The sequence below is a fragment of the Amphiprion ocellaris genome, chromosome 7 (assembly GCF_022539595.1).
Source record: "Amphiprion ocellaris isolate individual 3 ecotype Okinawa chromosome 7, ASM2253959v1, whole genome shotgun sequence".
Classification (NCBI taxonomy): Eukaryota; Metazoa; Chordata; class Actinopteri; family Pomacentridae; genus Amphiprion; species Amphiprion ocellaris.
This window is the reverse complement of record NC_072772.1, coordinates 30145903-30168454: the sequence shown is the minus strand read 5'-3', so window position 1 is coordinate 30168454 and position 22552 is coordinate 30145903. Positions and strand designations below refer to the sequence as shown.

Sequence of the window (22552 nt, the reverse complement as noted above, 5' to 3'; positions counted from 1 at the left end):
TTGATGGTAGTAGTGGAAGCAGACAAGAAAGGAGGGGAGGGAGGCGGATGTATGACATCTACAGATGTCCGGCAGGAACGGATTCGAATCATGGATGTTGACGTTATGTAGTATGTGCCATAACCATTAGGCTACCAGCTTGCCCCAAGGGATGGCATTATTCATTTTGACTCGTTTTTTACTACACAACTGCAGCCAATTTATGTACAGCTCAGTCCAGAGACCATTTGAACACCTCCAGCACTGCTCGTGGTTCTCTTTCTGTAATTTAGATAAAATAACACAAGACAGAAAGAGCTGCTGTGTAGCGCACTTTACTTTGCTGAAGTGGGTCATTCGACTCCCTACCCTTTGCTTTCAGGGGCCTATCTGGCCAGATGGGTGATAAAAATAAACCCTACTGTCAGGAGTCAGTCAAATCCCCAGAAGCACACTGCTTTGCCATTGAGGTCTGTGTGGTCCCTGTACAGTGATGGGAAGAAAAACAGCCCCTGCATAAATAAGGGATGGTAGCGCATAGCTCAAGCCAGAATGAGGTCTGGAAGAAAGGAAGTCACGTCTCCCACTTGGCCTAAAGAACGGTGCAGCCCCCTGGCTGGATCTGTGTGTGTGCCTGGCTCAGCTCAGGGCTAGTTAGAGGGCAGAGCATAGTCTTCCTCCTGGGGCCACCGAATGTTCAAGGCCTGGGGCCAGGTACTCTACTTTATAATAAAAAACCTGTTGTCCAGGTGACTGGCTGGAAGCCATTCCTCATCCTCACCTGTATAAGAGTACAACCTAGTCTGGAAAGCATATAGCAGGTATAGTGTATTCTCAAGAACAAAGCTGCTTAATTTTATAGTCATATCATGTCTGGTTAAGAGTCCCTGTTGATGCCTGATCACTGTCAGAAGGCATTGCAGTGTGTTGTTTGTGATTTTACCTCCATCGTTGTCCTTGACATCACTGCAGGCAGTTTCCATAGAGGTGTCACAGCCAGTGCCCCTCCAGCCCAGCTGGCACACACAGTACCAGCCATTGTTACCCAGAGTGCACCTACCATTTCCATTGCACAAACCAGGACAGCCCTCTGTGTAACAAAAAGGGACAAAGACAAAGGTTGGTAGAGAGTATCAAATACAGCAGTTTTAATGGGGAACAGATAAACACCGTATATTATTTCAGAACAAACACCAACAATGAGACAATGGCAAAAATATGGCCTTGTTGATGACAGTGGTTTACTGTTAATATTTTTCTGGTAGCAACAGACTAAAGTCATGTTAAGATTTGAAATGGAGGGTGGCAATAATGACCCTCAGCCGAAGTTGATTAATTTGATACACCTTTTGTGAAGCTTCTAATATCCCTTTGCAGTAAAATCAGATAAGAGGGATCTTCTAAATCAATATTCCCTCATTACTACAGTAGATTGGCCTCCTGTATGTCTATGCTACTGCAGCTGGGTTATGAGAGCAGTGGTGTATATGCTTGTATTGCTACACATAATTGGATCTGCTTTTATGTAATTTTGCATTTTGACCATTATTATGATTATAGTACTAGTGCTACTGTCTTCAGCACAAATGAATGAGCTGTGTTGCTTATTGAGAAAAAAAAAGGTCTATATTATTATTTGATAAATTATTTTCAGACTTTTCTTAGCAATCAATAAAATTATCCCTTCAGGGAGGAATGTGTGTTTTGTCATTAGAAGAAGAACAAGGCAAAATAAAATACTCTTGTACAAAGTGAATAAGGCCAAGCTCAGTGGAATTCTGCAGAGGTGGGCTTTGCTTGCACTAAATGTGTTCCTGGGTAAAGACCTCAGGGGAGTTAAAATCAGGCTGGAGCAGAACGACAGGTGAAGCATTCCACTGTTTGTCTTTGGACAGGTCTTCAGACGGGCATAGATCACAGGATTATCTTTCCCATTTTTCAATGGCTGTTTGACATTTATCTGTTACCTTATGATTGATATCCCCTCGCCGTGGCACGGGGTAAAATCTCAAGATATCAAATGCACAAGTCTGTCACAGTTTGTGTTGTTAGCAAGCTGCCTTGATAGAGAGAATGCTAAGCTGACCCACTTTATCAACTAAAGAGACCGGGGCAGCTGTCTCTACTGTATGCTCTTACATCACACAGAGAGAATAGGAGTGGGAGGACGAGAGAGAGAAGAGAAGAAGAGGTACAGGTGTGGTGAGTGAAACAAGTATTTCGGGTAATGGAAGACATGGAAACAGGGGTAGGTATTAAGAAAGATAGAAGGTAGAATTAATGTCAAGAATAGATGCGTACATCACATGGTTAGCCGAGTGATGCATCAGTTGCATGTTAGTTGTTGCATGAGTCATAGTGCAGCCACAGATCGATAGAAAATTCACATTTATGCTTACTGTTGCACCTGTATTCCATGTAATTATTTTTTAAAAAGCCCCAAAAGCAAAAATACATTTTAAATTATTAGAACAACTCACAAAATACTGCCAAATAATACCCTCGACCTTTCTGTGGCTCCCGTCCGTCATTGATTTATCTCATACAGAAAGTCATATATAATATTTTATTGTTAGAAAAGGTTAAAAGTAAAATAATAAAATGTATATATTTACGAAACTGACTGTCAGGTCAGGGAAAGATTATTAAACAAGACGAGAGACCTACAACTGTGCATTCTCAATTGCAGCCAGGTTTTTGTTGAACTGTGAACAGCTTCTTAGAATGGAAGTAAATATAAGTAAACAAGACAAGACGCAGGGCTATTAAATGATGCTGTTGAAGTGACAATTGCAGTATTTTTCATGAAAATGGTTGGAAACATAAATAATCCCACGCACATTTTCTTCTCGTCTTCCCTGCAAGAGGGGATTCACTATTGAAGTCTAATGCCATTAGAAAGTGTCTTGCCTCCTAGACACGTTTGGGCATTAGTCGTCCTTTTATTGAGCAAACGGACAAAACAACTCTGGTTAGACCAGTGGAGACAGATGATTAGTAAGCTCAGAATGTTTATTACAAGGATAAATAAAGATCCACTCTCTGTTGGCACACATTCAACTCAATTGGCAGCCCTTTCAGAGTGGAGCCCCTGCTGAGCCCTACCCAAGTCTCCCTGAAACTGCTCCAAACGTGAGGCTGCAAGTGTTCGAAGAAGTCCTCTGGCAGCCGCTCTCATGCCAGGTGGTCCATTACCAAGGACACAGAGAGAGTGAGAGGGGGTGCTGCAGGCAAGAGAGGCAGGGTTGAAGCGGAGCCTCCACCCCCTGCTTGCCCTGCACCAAGCAGACCATGAACTCTTTTAATTAGAGAGGATGCGGCCTCAGCACCTATCAGGCCCTGCTCACAGCTGCACACTCATCCATAATGCATGTCACAGGTTATGAAGCCCCTTTACCAACATCCCCCTATTGAGAAGGCAAGGTGCACACAAACCAAATATCCAACACGTAAAGAGATAATTTGAGTCACCAGGTGCGAAAGTGCTAAGTGGAGATTTACTGTGTGACAATATGGCAAAAAGTTGATGGGAGGTGGGGGGATCTTTAGAATGGGTTGTTTGGGGCAACAAGGGGTGCGTAGTGTTTGCATATGTCAATGTAGGGGAAGAGCATGGTGTGTGTGCATGATTTGTTAATGCTGGCTGGAGATACAATGGGAGGAGGGCAAAATAGAAGGAAGGAGGAATGCCATACCTTTCACTACCTTATCCAGATAGTGAGCTTGGGAGATAAAAGACAGGACATATAAGGGAGGTTTGAACAGTGCCACTTCCATGACAGGACAGCAAGGCAATGTGTTAGTTTACATTACTGGAAAAAAAGGAAAGAAATGCAGTCATGAGGCATTACAAGGCATGCATTACAAGCAGCACAACAAATACGATCCAACACAGAGGAGAGGGATGAAGGTGGAAAAAAGACAGGAGAAATTGTGGTACACGGAGAAAGAGAATGAATAAGGGAGAGCGACACACAGAAAGAAGCGAGAGAGAGCGAGAGAGGATAAAAAAGTGAAATGTTCAGAAAGAACATTTCAATCTGTCCCTATTTATTAACCGCTGGGATCGGCAGGATATCTCAGGGGAGTATTTCAAAAGCAACATGATTGATGCACATATTACCGCCTCTAAATCTCTTCAGCAATATCGCACAGGAGGTCAGGATGTTGAACAAAAAGCGCTTTTAATCTTGAAACACCTCTGCAGACGACGAGGTCACTGGAGGCTTTGCCAACGGTGGGGCCGAATCGGACCTCCCAGGCTCCACAGCATGGGGCTGGGGGCCAACGCAGAACTCTCAATAATGAAAATTGATTTAAACTGAGATCTTTGGCTTTTTAATGGATGACACTGAGGAATATTCTTGTCGAGCGGGGATCTCAATATGGCACTTATAAAAGTCCCATCAATAATGTAAGGCCAGCGTATAAAACATTCACAAACCGAGTCAAGGCTCTGTACTGGGGCAGCTCTGCTTCGACATATGCATGAGAATACTGTGAGAAAAATTATCTTCCATTTGAATACAAAATAAAGCTCCCACCTTTACGCATTCTCAAGTTTTGTCCCATCTTCCTTTTGACTCAAATGTGTGAAATTTCTATTCACTGAACCACTGCGGCAGAGGGGGAAGAGATGGCCATTGTGTTCCCACTTCCTGTCTGACGCTTGAGTGGTTGTATCATAGAACGATAATATGTGAGCCACCATGTTCAGTGGCATCTGCCAACAAAGAAGGGGCTGGTCTTTTCCTTGCATTATTATGCTGGTAACTATAACACTAACTCAATGCTGGACACTGGGGAGCTTATTTTAACAAACATTCTGGCTAGTTTAACCTACAAGAATGTATATGCATTTGGTATGGCTACAACATTCAAGGAAACACAGTGAAAGGAAATGAATAGGAAATACTCAAGTAAAGGACGAGTATCTCAAAATTGCAAGTGCAATACTTGTGTGAAAGCATTCAGTGGCTTCCCACCAATGAAATGAAGCAATAGAAGAGAAGAAAAGACAAGACAAGAAAAGGAAACTGACGCACACACAGGGACACACAATGCTAAAGTTGCAATCTTGCAAAGCAGGCATCACACAGCATATCCTCTGGATAGTGTCTGATGTTTAGAGGAGGTTTGACAGCGATGGCATTGAATATCATGAAACTAACTGTGTTAAAACACTTGTCTAAATGAGCTCAAGTTACACTTTAACAATGAAACTGTCAAACCTCAGAACATCCATCACCATAACTAGACATATCTTCATGCCATCCTTTTGGCAGTCGGCATTTCAAACAGCATACAGGCCGCAAACAGAGGTCAACTACTGCTTGGATATAAAAACACCTTGGCTGTATTATAACATTTACATTTACTGCAGCCACCAGTTCCTGATGGCAAAAAATGGTTAACCACCTTTTCAGGAACTCCAACAAAGGGAACATACTGAAAGTACATTTTTAATCTTAAGTGTTCTGCACATTTCGCAAAGTTCAGTTAGCTCCTTCGACCTCTCAGTTATTCTCTCTGGAAGGGATTTTTACAGAAATAAAAAGAGCCAACATTATCAACCCACGAACCACTACTGGCATATTGTGCAAAAAGATTATGAAAACCGCTACAGAACTCACAGCACTTAATGGTTTTAGTCTCTGGCAACACAACCAAAACTCAGTCAAAACTTTGTATAGGTTTAAGTGAGCCAAGGTTTTCAAGAAAGCTCTTGACATTCAGTCAAGGCCCTGAAAACTTAACTTCTGTGTGTGTTTAGAGAAGAACAATTGTTAGTATAAACGTCGAGCAAAAAGCGGTGGTTGACCTGCTCACAATGACTCACATGTCAGCATTTGAAATTAATTGTAAATGGAAAGGGAGCAAAGAAAGAGATGAGGAAAAGGATGAGTAAAATGAAAGGACACCTTAGCACATTCCCACATTAAAATGCATGAAGGCAAGCCTCAGATCCTTGAGTAAACCTGTTCATGCTTTACCAAGTTTCACAAATTCAATTAAGCATGCTTTTCCCTCTCTTCTCCGACTGGACCCTTCCCCTCACACCCAGAGCTTCATACATACGCAGGCAGAATGTCAGCCTACGCCTTTGTTGGCCTCCCAAACACACAGACATACACACACACAGCGTATCCCCACCCAAACCAAAACCTCTTCCCATCCTACCAATAGTGCAGTGCTCGCCATTCCAACCCGGACTGCATTCACATTTGCCGTCCTTGCAAGTGCCATGTTCGTTGCAGCGTGGGTGACACGCCCTCTGGTCACACCCAGTGCCCATCCAGCCGTCGTCACAGCGGCAGGTGCCCGAAACACAAATGCCATGGCCACCACAGTCCGCTGCACAAATCTCTGTGGGAGACAGGGACATAGAAAAAGACAATAAAGAGCGTGGGGGAAGACAGACAGAAAGGAAGAAGAGGGGGGTGGACGTGGGATGGAAAGGGAAGACAAGGCGGTGACGGGACAAGGCAACAAGGGTGAAAAAAAGACAAATCCAGAAGTTATTGTCAACAAAAGGCGGCCACGCTCCACTACCTTGTCTGATGGCAACTGAAAAGAAATTCCTGCACCTCATAAGGGGCAATCCTTTTTGACAATACAAATCTAATAAGTCCATTACCAAGAAAAGACAAGGATTGTGGCGGCCTTAGCAGACTTATTCTTTTCCTTGCCTCTTCTAGTCTTTGTAAATTCACCTCTTTGTGCTACAAAGGAGGGTAAAGAGGGGAAAAAAGTGCACAGCTGGAACTTGTTGCAGACATGGCAACAACATCAGAATTACCATTTTGATTAAACTGTAAATGTTATTTCCTTTCTTGCCCGTGCTGTGTTCACAGCTTTGCCACATGCTCTGCTATAGGCTACAGTGAAGAGGTAAAACTCCACAGAATGATTCAAGACATAGGATGTCAATACGCTGTTTTGATTCCCTCTAAGTGCTGTGCACCACAGGAAGAAGTACACTCATGGAAGCAGGAGACTGAACCACAGTAAAGCTTGGCTGACGCTATTGTGTGGCAGCTGAAAGACCTCCCTGGCTGGGTGTGATAGAGCCTGGGACATTACCCACGTCTCATGAACTCAAGGGAGAGTATGACAAGCTGAAAGCTGAAAGAAATTAAACACTGACAGATTACTTATGACTCTCATTGAAATGTTAACCTCTTTATTAACCATTCTGTAATAAAAGGGGCTTAGTGGTATGGGCAACGATGAACAATTGCCATGTATTCGTGGCTTATTAGCCAAGCCAGTTCAAATGTGACCACAGGGGACCAAACGGGAGGTAAAATATTTTAATAAGTCAATTATTGCCTTTACAGTGCCTATTTTGTCATTGTTACAAATTTAATCTGAGTGGTATTTTCAGCCACAAACCATAACATGACATTAGCAGCTTATAAAGCTTTTTTAAAAAAAATAAATCACTCTCCCCTGCTAATTACAGCTCAGCACAAACTACGAAAATAGTAATTTTATATTTGACTTTTGATCCATACGTAAAGCTTGCCAGCAGCATTTGAATTAGTACCCTAACGACTGCTTTGACACACAAACAAACACAAATTAATGCACATGCAAACATAAAATATCAGAATAGCATTTAGTCTCAGAGGTCGACTCATAAATCATTTTTAAAATACTATTTCCTGTGGAACTATGCTTTCTACATCATCTAAAAACAGCATTATAGATAAATGGGAGGTGCTGATTAACATAATGGAGATCCTGAGTGATCTCATTAGCATGTATGTTGGAAAAAAAAAATGAAAACAACAAAACAGACCGTAGCAGTTCATCTTCAGAGTTATTAGAATGCATAGTGGTCAGAGAAAACAGACTCACACTGACTGCGAGGCAACTGTTCACTTGGAACAAAGGAGAAACCTTTAACGTGATAAAGATGCAATTACAGCCTGCAGGCAAACCCTCATTATCCGTGGCCAGAGGAGTCCACAGTGAGAAATACCCCCATTCCCATGGTGGCCGTTACCATTTGCACTAAAGGACCGTGTAAACAAACTTTCCTCTGGGTGGGAGAATGGCAAAAATGGCATAAAAACACACATATTAAAGGACATAAAACCTCAGGCATTGTTTTATGGCTGGTAACAGCATTGCTACCAACTGTGCACACCTAGGTTCCACTGTTCTAAACCCACAAGAGAAAATGAGTTTGTGACTTTAAAGTATTGGGGAGGGGGGGATTAAAGAATCTTGAAAGATATATTGAAAGCTTTCCATCTTTTTCTTCCCTCAGTCTGCAAGGTTATAGGCTGCAAGCTGTACCACCCCACCACCAAGCTTAGTGTTGTATTAGACCATAGAAAGCTCTACAATGAACAGGATAAAGGAGGATAAAGAGCCAACTCATCATCATTTACAGAGCTTTTTCTCTGCGAGGCAAACTCAGACTAACTGCCCATTTCCCTCAAAATCCTTGGGATTACCTAATAGGTCATTGTGTCTGCTTGGAATATAAAGGGATTCACGGATCTGAGTGACTGCTGTTGGAAAATTCTCATTTCTGAAATATTTGGTAGAATACAAATTACGTTGTCGAAAGTAAAACAGCTAAAAAAAGACAGCGCTTGTGTCAGACTCTAAACAGAGCTGATGCACTTATTATCAACACATCAGAAGCCTGTTCAAATGGAACTACTGAAAGCTTTAATCTGGCAGAGAATAACCATAAAACGAAAACACAGCCACACATGAGCATTTATACATGTGGAAAATTGGAAAATTCTTCAACTGGCTTGTAGTATAATGACAAAAAAAAAGCAAACACTTCTTTTTCCTTTTGCATCTGCCAACACTGCAAGTCGGTGATGTTACATACCTCCATTTGACAACTCTTTAGCAATCTACCTGTGAGTTCAGTGAGGATTTACTGTAAAATACTTTTTTGGTAAATGTGAGCAGGCAGGCTGCTGTCAGAGCTGAATCCATATTGTACAGGATTTTTTTTTTCATCCTTGGAACCTCAAGACGGCACATTCTTGCTATAAAACTGTATCTTGTGCTCATCCTACTCCTGACTACCAAGAAGAGAGCATTCCCCATGGACGAAATACATACAAATGAAACAATCCTCCAGAGCAGAAAAAACCATCATCAACTGTGAACCTTGCACCCATGAAAAGAAAGCCAGAATTCAAAAAAGAGCATTAACTTGTGTTAGATCATGTCTCTGACAATATCCCCGCTATGCATGCAGCCGCCGGTTAACCAAGTGGAAACACAGGATGAACGCATTAGTGAAAGAAATACATTTAGAGCAAAATCAACTGAATTCGATTACTGGCTGCGGACATCAGATTGATGATTAATAGGAATAATTGAAGCTTTTATGTGAGCCGTGTTATTTAAAGAAAATCACAAATGTTTACTTCTGTGAGGAGTGTAGCAATTACCAGTTATATTGAATCAAGCAGTGAAATAAATTTGGACTAAAAGGCAAGAATATTATTAGAGACAAACTTATAGAAATGTCACGGTGATTACACATCATTGTTGTTAGTAGTCAGTTTTGACCTATTTAAGTTTAAAATACTGACAGATAAGAAATTATTCTAGCTATTGCGAAACATTTACAGATTGGGATGAATATTTGTCAGAAGTTGAGGATAGATAAATCGGACATTACGCAATAGAGATCTACTACATAAAAGAAGGGCTGTTAGAAAAGTTCTGAGACAGTGCCTAAAGAAATCTAGAACTGTATCTGATTTAAATTTGGACACCATCCTTATCAGAGTAGTGCAACAAAGTTCTGTTACTTAAATATTACACCATTTGCAATGAGTGCTGAATCTTAGAAACTGTGTCTAAACCCTTCAAGTTGAGCTTCATTTTGGGGATGAACTCTTGGGGTTAACTGTTTTATCACTCCTCTAATGCTGTTTGCTCAGAAATTTAAGTAAACAGAATTTATAATATTTGAAAACCTTCAACTGCAGTATTATATTATTTGTTAGTTCTTTTCTTACTCTCTCAAAAGTTTATTTATGTTTCTTTTTCTTATAACACTATATTTAAATTCTTAAGTGCAATTCTTTCTTTTCTATCCTTAAAAAGCTACACAAAAAAGTGCATGACCGTAGCCCATTTTTTTCCTACTTGGTAATCAAAGATAAATCAGCGCTGGCCTATGACAGGGAATCTTTCCAATGTTTACTCTCATCTGAGGGAAGTACTGACCTGTAGAGCAGTCATGGCCTGTCCAGTTGGGATCACAGCTGCAGGTTCCGGTGTCTGCCAGGAAAGCACCGTGTCCAGAGCACTGGTCCATGCAGGAGGCCCTTGGGCTCTCACATCCTGGCCCGCCCCACCCCACAAAGCAGTGGCACTCTCCCTGGACACAAACCCCACGGCCTGAGCATGTTGGATCCAGGCAGTCCACTAAAAGGGTTCCAAAGAGAGAGTGTTAGACACATCAGTCACCTGCTGTTTCCCCTTTTTCAGAGGCAACTTGGCCCCTCTATTTGAGCCTGAGTAGAATGACAACTACAGTGGGCTGCAGCTCAGCTGCAGATGCAACCAGCTTAGCACATGTACAATGAAGGTAGAGGGAAAACAGACAGAAAATGATGCAAGAAGTCCCACTTTTTCTAAAACTGGAGACAAGATTTACAAAGAGGCAAATTAAATGTCTGTTTTCACACTGGGTCTCATGGCACAAACCTACAGGTGCTGCCCACGCTTCTGCTGGCGCTCACCCATGATATCATAGTGAGAATTCCTTCCAAAGAGGGAAGGTCCCTTAATAGGAACATGTTTCTCTAAAATAAAAGCCACAATGCTACAAGGTTCAAAGCTGGAAAAAGCTAAACTTACTTTAATAGAATGTAAAGGAACGGTAAGGAAAAGCCGGCGGCAACAGCTAGACTTCCAAGGTAAGCGAGCATGCCAAATCCCAGTTTATACACAATTTGAGGATCGCTGTGACTAAGCAAGCCTTGCACTGGATCCTCTCTGCTGCATCTTTTTTTCTACACTGTATCCCTTCAATTAGTATGCAAATATCAAATTAATACCTGTTTCTTTAGCATCTCTTCCTCTGACATGTTGTTAAATCAGTTCTCACTTTGTAAGCTACAAGAGTTGTGAGAGCAAACAACTAGAATATTACCATTCGCTCCACCAGACAATATCTGCATGCTATACACAGATGGCAAATGGGCGCCAATGTAGGAGCAATGTCTAGCCACTGAGAGCAGTAAGCCACGCCATGGCAGCTCCCTTTTACCATGACATAAATGGGTATAAAGGCTGTTATAGTAAGACAAACAGGATCTCTTGCCTCTTAGCAGATGGTTTGGGCACAAGGCACAAAGATCAGAGGCTAACTGACAAGAAACTCTCTCCTGGCAATTAATCATTGTGGCTGAAGGTCACATGGAAGAAAGGTAAAAATGTTAAAGGGCCCTCGTCCGCATTCCCCTCCACTCCTTATGGCTAACACTCCACCTAAAATAGAATGGGGGCCTATGGATGTCACAAACCCCCATTTATCAAACTCCCAGGGTCCATTTTTCATCTTGAAATGAGAGCCTTCAAGAGCTGACAAACACAATGGCTCCTTCAATCTTATCTGGTCAAGCCTGATCCAGCAACGAATGAATGCGGAGTTCCTAACAGATTAAGATCAGACTTTGTGTCTGAAATTCAGACAATAAATGGACTGTTTCGATTAACGTAATGCCTTATATCCATGATTTATAGCAGAAAAGTCACCTACGAAGCATATTATGAAGTGTTACAGCTATAACGCTCTTCGTAGAGGATGTCCTGTCTTTACTACTAGACAGACTGTAAGCTATGCCAACTTAATAGCCACTCCCATTATGAGTATACTTTTAAAATGTCAAGCACTATCAAGTCAAGATGGTGGTCATAGCAGCCACATTATACAGGATTTTATTAGTTTAGGGATACATTAACATGACTTATTAAAACAATCACCTTCTTCACAGTTTTCTCCTTTGTAGCCGGGGTTGCAGATACAGGTTCCCACGATGCAGGTCCCATGGCTGCTGCATGTGATGTCAATGCACTGGTTGGTGGGGACGTCACACTCTGAGCCCTTCCAGCCGCTGTGACACATGCAGCGACCTTTCAGGTATTGACCGTTCCCACTGCATAGCACTGGACAGGCAGCTGGGAAAAGAGCATGCAGCATACATCCATGTGAATGGACCCCTCCGAGCACATCTTGGAAGAATAGTGAGCATGAGCTAGAAGGCTCGATTTCGACAAGGAGCAACGTGTGAAAAGAGGTTTTCTTTCCGGTGTGAAATATCTAGCACAAATTACTGGCATCCACAGACGATGTGACCTAAATTTGAACAAAACTCAACCATAAATGTCCAAACAATGGCTGTTGAAGTTGGAAAAAGAAAAAAAGAGTCAAATATGGTGCCGATCAACACATGGTAACAGATGGCAGTGCAGTATGTGTAAAACCAAAACAAGCTACTATCATTTTAGCACTCTGTCCGAACTTGTTTTTCATGTGATTTTAAAGTGGTGAAATATCAGTGCAGTCTTGGTTTTAATAACTGAAAGGTTTATTCAATATTACTCCTATAATCCAAAGCTCTCTATATAGTTATAGGGTTGTTTTATATGCAACACAATACTCTACTAGGATGGGTAAAGGTAATATATGAATCACGAGGAGTCATGGTGCATATTTTTTAAAAATCTGCAGTACAATTAGAAGAATTGTAAGATTAAAATTGTTTTCTTCTGGCTATGCATGATTATAATTTGATCAGCACTTTCAAATTTTATGTACATGAATGATGGAGATTAATAAAGGCATTATGAAGGAGCGTGACTCACCTCGCCCACAGTCAGGTCCCTTGAATCCTAAAAAGCAGTGGCATGTTCCAGCAACACAGTCACCGTTCCCAAAGCAGTTACTGGGACAGTCATCAATAGAATCTGCAAGGGAGCAATCAGGAGATTTTCTGAGTAATGCGGTTCGAAAAACAATTTTCCTCCCACTCATTTTCTTTGGGTTGATTATTATCCCTGTGCTAATGACAGTGATAAGCACAGGCTCCAATCCTGTCAACATTTCTATTTCACTGAAAAGCATTTTTGAGTGTTACTAATGTTTCACCCAAATATGAGAATTCACTAAAAGAGTAAACGACTTCTGATAATCTGTGCTCCTACCAAAAGTTACAAAGCAATTAAATTTTCAGGGATTCGGAAGGCACTGGATGTTAAAGTGGCATGCTTGCATCATTTAATAAACTTGATTTGATGCTTTTATGGCACTGCGTAAACAGCCAAAGTGTCAACAACACTGGAACCTGAATTTCCCCACAGCTATGGGTCAACCTTCTGCGTCACTTTTTCCTCTGTGGTCTGATTTTCAGTCTGATTTATGTATTTGCAGAAACAGTGAAACAGTGCCAGGGAAACTATTATAGGTCCCTACAATGCTTTAAACTGACTTACCTCTAATTTATTAAAATGTCCTCTTCTATTACAGTATTAATCGGGTCTTTGAAAACAACCTATTTACCAGTTTGGTTGAAAAAATTAAATAAACCAAATGAAGAAATTTTTTTTTTTTTTTTTTTAAAAATCACCGGGACACACAAACAGCATCTTGACACTTTATCTAAATTTAGTTGAGTTCAAATCAACCCGGCTGTGATTTAACGTAGATCCACAATAATTTATGCTGGTCCAAAGAGCATTTACTATACAGTCTTTGGTGTTAATAGATTTCTCACCACATACAACACAATGCTGCATTGTCTTTATGCATGTCACCAAACATCGGCAGCTTGTGAGACGATCGCAACAATGCAGACCTTTATGCTTTTCTCAGCTGTAGAACATTTAAATAAAAATTTGAACAAAAAATAGCCCAGATAGACAAATGTTTTGCTGTGATTACTGCTGTGTACCTGTAAAATAAATGTTTTTTTAATGATCTTTAGTCCCTTCACTACCTAATAGGCAGATTTTTGATTATTTAATTTTTTTAACAAATGTCCCTTTTTTCCAAGACTCCTAACATAGAAATTCATGCTAAATAAGCCAGTATTACTCTATTTAGCAATACAGTGTGTATATATATTCAATGAACCGCATTAGATGTGATTGGATTACAAGGGCTCTTCAATTAATTATGTGGTTTTATTATTCTATATTTCTTTGTTTTCTAACAAACGGAGTTCATTTTCGTGAGATGCTAGCAATCAGCACAGCGTGCACATTACGCGCCATCATTTCCTCTATTGATCCCTCCGACTAAATCAAATAAATCAGCAAAATAATTATTTCTGCTCCAGCACCATGTTCTGACACTGGGTTTTATTAGAAATAAGACTGACCACTGATCTCTGAGCAGAACTCTGAAGCGTGATGCTCACTGAATTAAGCCTGAAATGGTGCTGAAAAATATTCAATCTTGTCCGTTGCCTTCAGGCAGCAGAAACTCCGAGGCAAAACTTACTGAACAAAGAATCTCTTGTGTTCTACAAAGGGCTAGAAATGTGAGCCATGGATTCAGCTTCCCTTTACTCTGGAGAGTCAATCATCACTGAGGATGCAATGCAAGAAAGAGAAAAAAGACAAAGAGAGAGAGAGAAGGAGAACAAGGCATAGGCAGACCAGAGATACAGTGGAGAGAGAGAGAGAGAGAGAGAGAGGGGTGGGCAGAGAGCAGAGTAATGCTGTTTATGTTTTCTGTGCTGCAGGCTTTCCTTTGCCATGTTGGGTTAGTAAAGGGATGCAGGGGAGACTATCCTCTGGCGTAGTGGAGGCAATCAGCACTTTGGTGGGGTTTTGATGACTTGGATCTGGCTTGGATGGATCCCACTACAGACGCTTGGGCTTTTTTCGCTCAAAGCTAGGGAGCCCAGCAGTGCATGTGGGGCAGTGGGTGATGGTTAGGGAAATGAGATATGGTGCGGCTGCATGCTCACCAGAAGAAATTCCTACCCAGCACTGCAATTATGCAGGAGAGATTCCTGGTGGGAACCCTGCAGCTCATACAGGGACAGAAAAACCTAAGAGGAGCTCTAATTTATTGTTCACCAAGATCGGCTCTGAAGGGTCCAACTGCAATCCACCAACATATTAAGCCGGCAGGAGTTCGGTATTAATGTGCCCTTAATTAATATTATTGTATCTTTATCTGTCATGGATATTTCTTTGGCGAACAACACACTGTCAATCAAACCTGTTTAATTGAGTAATCATGAACTGCAGTGCTCCCATTCTGAATGCTGACGCAGTTTAGTAGACTACACACTGCCCATGTCTATCGCCTGTGATTCCTCCGAGAGCCGGGAAGGGGGGCCATGAATATCTCTTAGCCACACACTCGACATAGGCCAACACATAAATCATGGATTCAAGCAGAGCTTCATTGAAATTCATTACCCTTCATATCAGGGGAGCTAACTATTGTGTGAGTCTTTCCAGTCGGTGAGGACAAAGTAGCGTGCAGTAGGCAGGTTTAATCAGCGACTTGCCATGCTCTCAGAGGATGCTGAACACCTTTGAATGATGGGCCGTTGTGTACAGAAGGAATCCACTGCTCTAGAGTGAGACAGGATGGAGAGTGAGACATTGGTGCTAGGTCTTTGCGTTGCTCCCCCGTATAGGACGCCGTGTCTCGGTTGAATATCTGGCACTAGGCAGCAGGGACAAATGGCTTCATGCTCCAGAGGGTTGTGATACAAAACATTCAGTAGGACACATTTCACATTGCCATGGAGCCACAGCCAAGTAATGAGGAGCAGGCCAGATTAAAGACAGGGACTCTCTATCCCCACAGATATATTATGGCATGGCTATGTGCACCAAGAAAACCTTACATGTAGTACATGTAAAGGGCACAGGTAGCTCACTGATGGGAAAATATGACATTTTTCCTACCACCACTGTCACAACCACTAAAACAATTTTACTGTTAGTGTCTTTTAAACATTGCTGCTAGTGTTCCGCAGTATGTCTGTTCTTGATATTGTTCACATATATTTCTATACCTGGGCTGCTCTATTTGAAGGTCAACTCCATCCCTCCACGGCTCAATACAATTCAGGCAGTTGGTGAGATTCAATTTCTGCTGAAGGGCACTTAACCGGTGACCCATTTTAGAAAGGGCCCCACTGCCTCCCTCTGAGCTCCTGTGAGCAGATCAGCTCCGATACAAATGAACAGAGGCAGGATTCTTGCTCTGACTAACGCTGCCCCACCCCATCCGTTGCACAGAATGCCTTATCTAGTTGTGTTTTCTCTGATGCAAACCACAGGAGGGCTTCATGCACATCCAGTCAAGAAGAAATAAGCTAAAGTAAACACAAGGCGCTGACCCCCGCCTTCTTGTGTCATATCATATATTAAGTATTGAATTACAGCTGTTGTTGGCACAGCGGGGGGGGGGCATAGTGCATCTCTTGCCTGTCTCCGCTTGGTGTTGAGGACAGCTTCCCATCGATCTGCTGCCTGGCACAGCCCCTGTCACAGATGGACTCTGGCCCAGGAGCTTTTAATTAAAGAGCATGTGAGAACAGCTCCCAGCTGCCATCCCTGTGAAAGTCGACACCTCGGGCCCTCTCACACCTTGCTTGATACAGCAGTGCTAATCAAAGGCGCTTTAGGGAGAACAAAGAGCAGTGCACAAAATGAAGTCACCTCCACAAAGAAGGACGTACGTCTGAAACACAGGCGTGTGCCACGCAGAGTTAGAGTCAGAGGAGAGAAATATCTTTCCTACTTTGATATATGGAAAGTAGATGGAAATTGGAGCAAATCGTGATCAAAAATGGCACTAGCAGGAGGGTACAATCATACTTTGAATTGTATGCAAATTGTTCCCAGAAGCTGGACCCCTGATTCGCTTGGAAGACACTCAGGCTAATGAGGATATTATGATCTCTCAATGCCCTACTCAGGGGCATGGCAGGATAGCACTGATGTCCTGATTTTTGTAATATTCAGCTTCACCTTGATTAACCTGCACTTTCCTTGACTAGTGAAATCTACCAGTGTCTCTGACTCCTGCCCCAAGTCTGGACTGTTTGCTATGGAGTGCTGCTGGTTGGTATTATGGGGATTATGGATTGCTATTACAGGTTTCAGCAGCAGGTCATGCCCAGGGAACTCACCTATGGCAGTGGTAAGGAAGGAGACAGTTTCAGTTTCTTTTCCATCGTTGTAGATGGCCAAGTGCCAGATGCCTGAGTCCATGTACTGGATAAAGCCTGTGTCATGTGTGGTGATGGGTACGAGGCTTCGCTGCATAGCCACAGGCCCCTCCAGACCATGGATGTCTTGGGCGAGGAGCCGCCGCCCATCCAAAAGCTCCACAAAGTCAAACTGCAGACAGATACACAGAAAGTGAGAAAGACTGATGGATGGACCGCAGACATGCCATTAGAGTGACACATGAGACTTGAGTGCTTTCAGCCCTCTTTATAGCGGAGCATCATTTGGTCTGCATGAATAACTCATCATTCTAGAGGAGCTTGAGTTAAGTCTTGGCACATCGCGGCTGGAAGGCTTGTGATAATTTCATAGTCCACGTGTCTTACTGTAAAAGCCTTGTTTAAAACTATTAAAGTGAAAAAGGAGAAGGTAAGGGAGTAAAGTAAATTGGTGTTTGCCAAATAACATCTGCACCAATTTACTTCACATCAGCAGAGAGTCAATACCAATGAGACGGGATTTCATTTCCATCTACATAAGGAAGAGGATCTTGACTCATCTTCACCTCCATGTGTAATCAGACACAGCATGAAAGCCTCACTCTAGATTATTTTCTTTGAAGTCAAAACCGGAAATAGATCGCGCTGATCTTTTGACTGAAAAATGAATGACTGGACATGAAAATAAAAATCACGCCTTGAACAATTTGTTAAACTACACTTGCATTCACGACAGAAACTTAAAGTCTGCGAAGCAAGCAAGTCAGGTGTGATTTATAATGTGGCATATCTCATTCTGTGCAACACAGATGGGAAATTAGTGTAAAGAAAAATCTTCCTTTCGTGGCCCCTGAGCCACATATCTTTGTGTGATTCATTAATAGTATTGAACCTTAAAGAAATTTACCATAAATCGTCTCGGTGAACAAAAGAAGTGATTCATGACACAGCAGAGAAATGTATGAATTGGTTTGTATTCACGACACGCTCCTACATGGTTAGATAATATTGCTATTTATATTCTGTGGCAGAGGACGAATGGAAAAGGAGTTCTTATACTATGCATGCATGATTGTAAATTGTTTCACGCAGATTCATATTTAAAATTCACCATTGTCTTTTGCAAACAAAACACAACATTCTGTAACAAGATATTAGAGAAAACACTGAAATACACCAATTCAAGCATCCAGAATGTTCAGATTTTAAGCTGTCTTTTCACATAATACATCTACTGTTCAAAAAGTGTCAACAACATTTAAATATTCCTCACCTGCGTGTGTGATGGAGGAAGGCCTCTCCTTCCATAGATTCCCACTAAGGCATCTTTGCTGAGGGACACATTAAACTTCAGGTACATGGGATGATCAATGAAGACTTGGGATCTCCAGAAGATACCAGGAGGAATCTGCTGCGCGACCTTGCGCCCCACGTCAATCTCTCCCATATCTATATAGCTGTCATCTGGGAACAAGCTGTCCAATTTGCCTGCATTGCACACAAAGCAAATCGGTCAAAGAGACCACACCATTAATCCAGCATGTGGAGGGCAGAGGCAGTCAGTGTGCTGAAGCATGATAGTCTGACCATATCACAGATATTCAATCACATAACTGACAGTCACAGACAAAATATAATGAATGGTCCCTCTGTTCAATGCCAGCAATTCTAGTCCTACTTCCACCAGAGTACAAAATTAATAAATGTCTGAGCATCAGTCTGGTCCTTGCAAAAAAATTCTAGTCATGTCTTTAACTGTTCTGTACTTCTTCTTCTGAAATTGCAAATAGAAATATCTAGTTTAAAAGGAAAAGATGATGATAAATGATAAAATGTGTCTTGATAACATGTAGCACTGATAACTTCAAAACACAGACATCCTGTCATTAAATTGGGGATCATACTTATTTTGTTGAAGTGGCTTTCTCAAAGAATCTGATCTCATTTTTGAAAATCTTGTTCATGAAAAAAATAGTGATGAAAGGTTCTAAAAATACGATTTGCCAGATTGAACATATGGTGTGGACATGGCACAGAAAATACCTGAGAAAATACAACTGTTCAATACTGTGATAGAAAGACTTAAAAGTGATACAGTGAAATTTGTAATTATAGTAAAAAGGGATGCCCAATACTACTACCCGCTCAGGTATTAGCACAACTACCGCCAAAAAACTGTCCATATGCTCGATAATACAACTTATATTGGACTCTGTGGAAATGGCAACATCTGTTTGCACATGTAGATGAGCTAATTTCAGCAGCAATGTTTACTAAAGCAGACATCCATACAAACTACCCCTAGGATTTGGTAGCAGACACGGCTTTAGGTTACACGTGGCACACCAGATGGAAGTCTTCTCAAAAGTCCATCAGTGGCAATAGGTTTTATCAGAGTAGACAGGACACACTCCCTGTCTCCCAGATCTGGGCTCTCCATAATGCCACAATGCAGATGCTCATTTTCCACAGGTTGGTGTGTGTGTGTGTGTGTGTGTGTGTGTGTATTTATGCAACACATTAATGGTGTACTCATCAGGCTGTTTAAATAAATCATAAGCCGAGACCAGTGATAATGGGCCTCACAGTTAAATAAATGGTTTTTGTTCTGCAAGCTGAGCGACAACGAAAGACTCTGATGGAAAGACAAGACTCAGAGGGAGAGAACCACGCTGAATTTCAACCCCATGCACATTTGCATCACCTTGATAAACCATTAGGTAGCCCGGCATTGTTTGTGGTGACAGCGCCGCAAAATGAAACTTATTTAGAAAACTACGGCTATTGATTTCCTATCAGCAACGGCTGCCATGCAGGGTCTAAGCTCAGCTGTAGTCATGCTCGTTGTTAACTAAACACACTTGCCGCTGTCTGGTAAATGAAAAAGACAACTCCTGGATTCATCTATATGGTAATAACCCCATCTTCTACCTATTGTAGTCTGCAAGTGGCAAATCACATGGTTAAATCTGGGCCCATTTGCTCAAGAATGGAACAGAGCAAACTTTCCTTGAGTTGAGCAGTTGGTACCGTGGGGCGAGCACATGCTTTCTTTGGCTGCCAGGAAAGGCAGCCCAAGCTAGGAGATGAAAGGATCACATCCGCTCTGAAGGGGACAGAGTGGCTAATCCCCCTGCAGCCCCTGGATACTCAGTCCCTTAAGCTGTCCCATTTTCTCCCTCCAGGAACAAATAACACTTTCCCACTTACAACAACTTTCATAGGATTACAATGCAGATCTCTTCGCATACCATGGAGACAAGCGAACACAATGTGAAACCGGATGACAAAATAATAACAAACTCGCATGAGCTCCGAAATGTCATCAGTAAACTTTAAGATTTGAGAAACTTTTATTTTTCCCTGTTCAGTTGTTCTTTTGTAAAGTGGGTGCAATAGGGGAGTCTCGCAAAACATGCAGAAAAACAGCAGCTCCATTTAGGTTGGTATACTTACCGCAAGCATTATTCAGGAAAACAAATTTGCATTTAACGAATTTAATGTTTGGTTATTCCAATAAAAATGCCACTTACTGTTATCTTTTCCCTTGCGGTCAGGTAATTCCAAGCCTGTGTTGCCTAGTGGTGGCAAGCTCAGGTCTGTAGGAAAGGGTAGGCCACTTGTATTGTCCTCTGACAGCTGGTACATCTGTCTCTGCATGGGCTGCAGGTGCCAGTTTAATCCAAAAAGGTGCATGGCTGGAATATGAAACAGAAGACAATCTCAGAACCAATTTATGTAGAAAATAATTAAAATCCATTTAGGCTAAGCGGAATATTAATTATAAAGCAAGTCCAAATAGTCTGACTGACATTTTTGGGCAGTTCAATTCAATTCAGAGGTGGCAACTATGAGATGGAGGAACAGGAAGTAAAGAGAAAAAGGGACAATACATGGTTTAATGGTTAATGGCATTTTCTCGAAAGTGCTGAGTAGTAAGATCCCAAGATGAATGCTTTCCTGACCCCATGGGACGACATACGTCTCCCAACCAACACCGGCATGGACCATCCTCAGTGCCTTGTCATTTTCCCAACCCCATTACCTTTACATTCCCCTGCAAAACTAGGGGACAAAGGAAAAAAACACATCAGCAGGGGAGACACCAGGGGTGTTTCAATGTGACCATAGTGGATGAAGCACAGGGATATTTTACAAGGTCGACAAAAGAAATGTCCTTTGGAACAATGGCAGCAGAGTGCAGGACAGAGGAGGAGGGGCTGACCATGACAGATCACCAATAAGAGAATGGACAAGACAAGCTTAGCAAGGCAAAAGCCAACTTGGAAGTCAACAGTCAGCAGAAAAGGCCCAGAAACTCAATATAGCTATTTTATTGTTTTGTTGGTTCTCTTAAGCTCCTCAAGCAAATGACGATGCAATTCAATTAGAAGGAGTGAAATTATCTTATAGGTTTAGACCAAAGCTGGGAGTACAACCTCTACAGGCTCATGTCGTTTCCTTTAGCTGTTTTGTTCTTTCTCTTTTATGAGAGCACAAACTAGTTATGTAACCAGACACATTTCACTGGCAATTTTGATAAAGTAGATAATTCCTATTATTACTGAATACATGGCAGTCTTATTACATTGCCACTGCAATCCAACAACTTCTAATAAAAAAGCTTTTCTGCATATAATCACAGTTTTTTTCACACCTGGAGTTTATTACCTTTGCTTCAGAGGCATAGTTGCCGCATAATTGGGTTTCATCCATTTAAACATTTAGACTGCTAATTAACATGTGAACAAAAAACAAATATTAAATGGACCCAATGGACAGAATTTCGCTAACCAGTCATCAAAGAAGAAAAGAGAAGCAGCTAAGGATATAATGACAATAACTGGAATCCTTAAAAAGCAATGCACCATTGTATACCACATAATGTGGAATGTATAAGCAGATGAGGAAATATTCAACATTCAGATATTCTCTACAGATTTCTGTGGTAAAGATTTAATAAAAAAAATAATTCCGATGTGTACGAGGCTACTATTATTGTTTGCACTGCTGGAATATGTTGCTTACAACTGTAGAACAACTTCATCGTAGAAAAATTTTAAAAGATGTGTGCAAAAAGGGGTTTTCCCATGCATCTTCCAGAACTGTGCAGCTCAAGCAGCAGCTTCTCAGATCGAGGAGAGTGAGCAAACTTCACTGATTGATTTGCAGCCTTTAACGTTGCAACAGGGCAAAGTTTCAATGTGGCTTTGTCTTCATCAGCATAAAAAAAGTGCTTTATTAACGGACAAATACCAAACTAAAGAGTGATTTGCCTCATTAAGCACAAAGATATCAAATTAAAACTACAGAATAACAGGAGGTTAACTAGTCCAGGATCAGCTATTCACTTTAAATTGGCTGTGAAC

At 41.6% G+C, this 22552-nt stretch overlaps 1 protein-coding gene across 15 annotated transcripts in view; it reads right to left on the bottom strand.

The window, feature by feature from the left end:
- The window catches only part of tenm4 (teneurin transmembrane protein 4), a 155652-nt gene that overhangs the window by 51411 nt on the left and 81689 nt on the right, over window positions 1–22552 (bottom strand). For 10 of the 15 annotated variants that reach the window (XM_055012080.1, XM_023262741.3, XM_055012081.1 and 7 more), the window contains 9 exons: window positions 20717–20881; window positions 18457–18671; window positions 17145–17355; window positions 12847–12948; window positions 11965–12159; window positions 10201–10401; window positions 6160–6345; window positions 3675–3701; window positions 923–1069 (listed from right to left, as the gene is read on the bottom strand). In XM_055012080.1, coding sequence (XP_054868055.1) covers window positions 923–1069; window positions 3675–3701; window positions 6160–6345; window positions 10201–10401; window positions 11965–12159; window positions 12847–12948; window positions 17145–17355; window positions 18457–18671; window positions 20717–20881 — 1449 coding nt within the window. The remainder of the gene's footprint in view (window positions 1–922; window positions 1070–3674; window positions 3702–6159; window positions 6346–10200; window positions 10402–11964; window positions 12160–12846; window positions 12949–17144; window positions 17356–18456; window positions 18672–20716; window positions 20882–22552) is intronic. The other 5 variants (XM_055012082.1, XM_055012083.1, XM_035944705.2 and 2 more) reach the window with 1 other exon arrangement.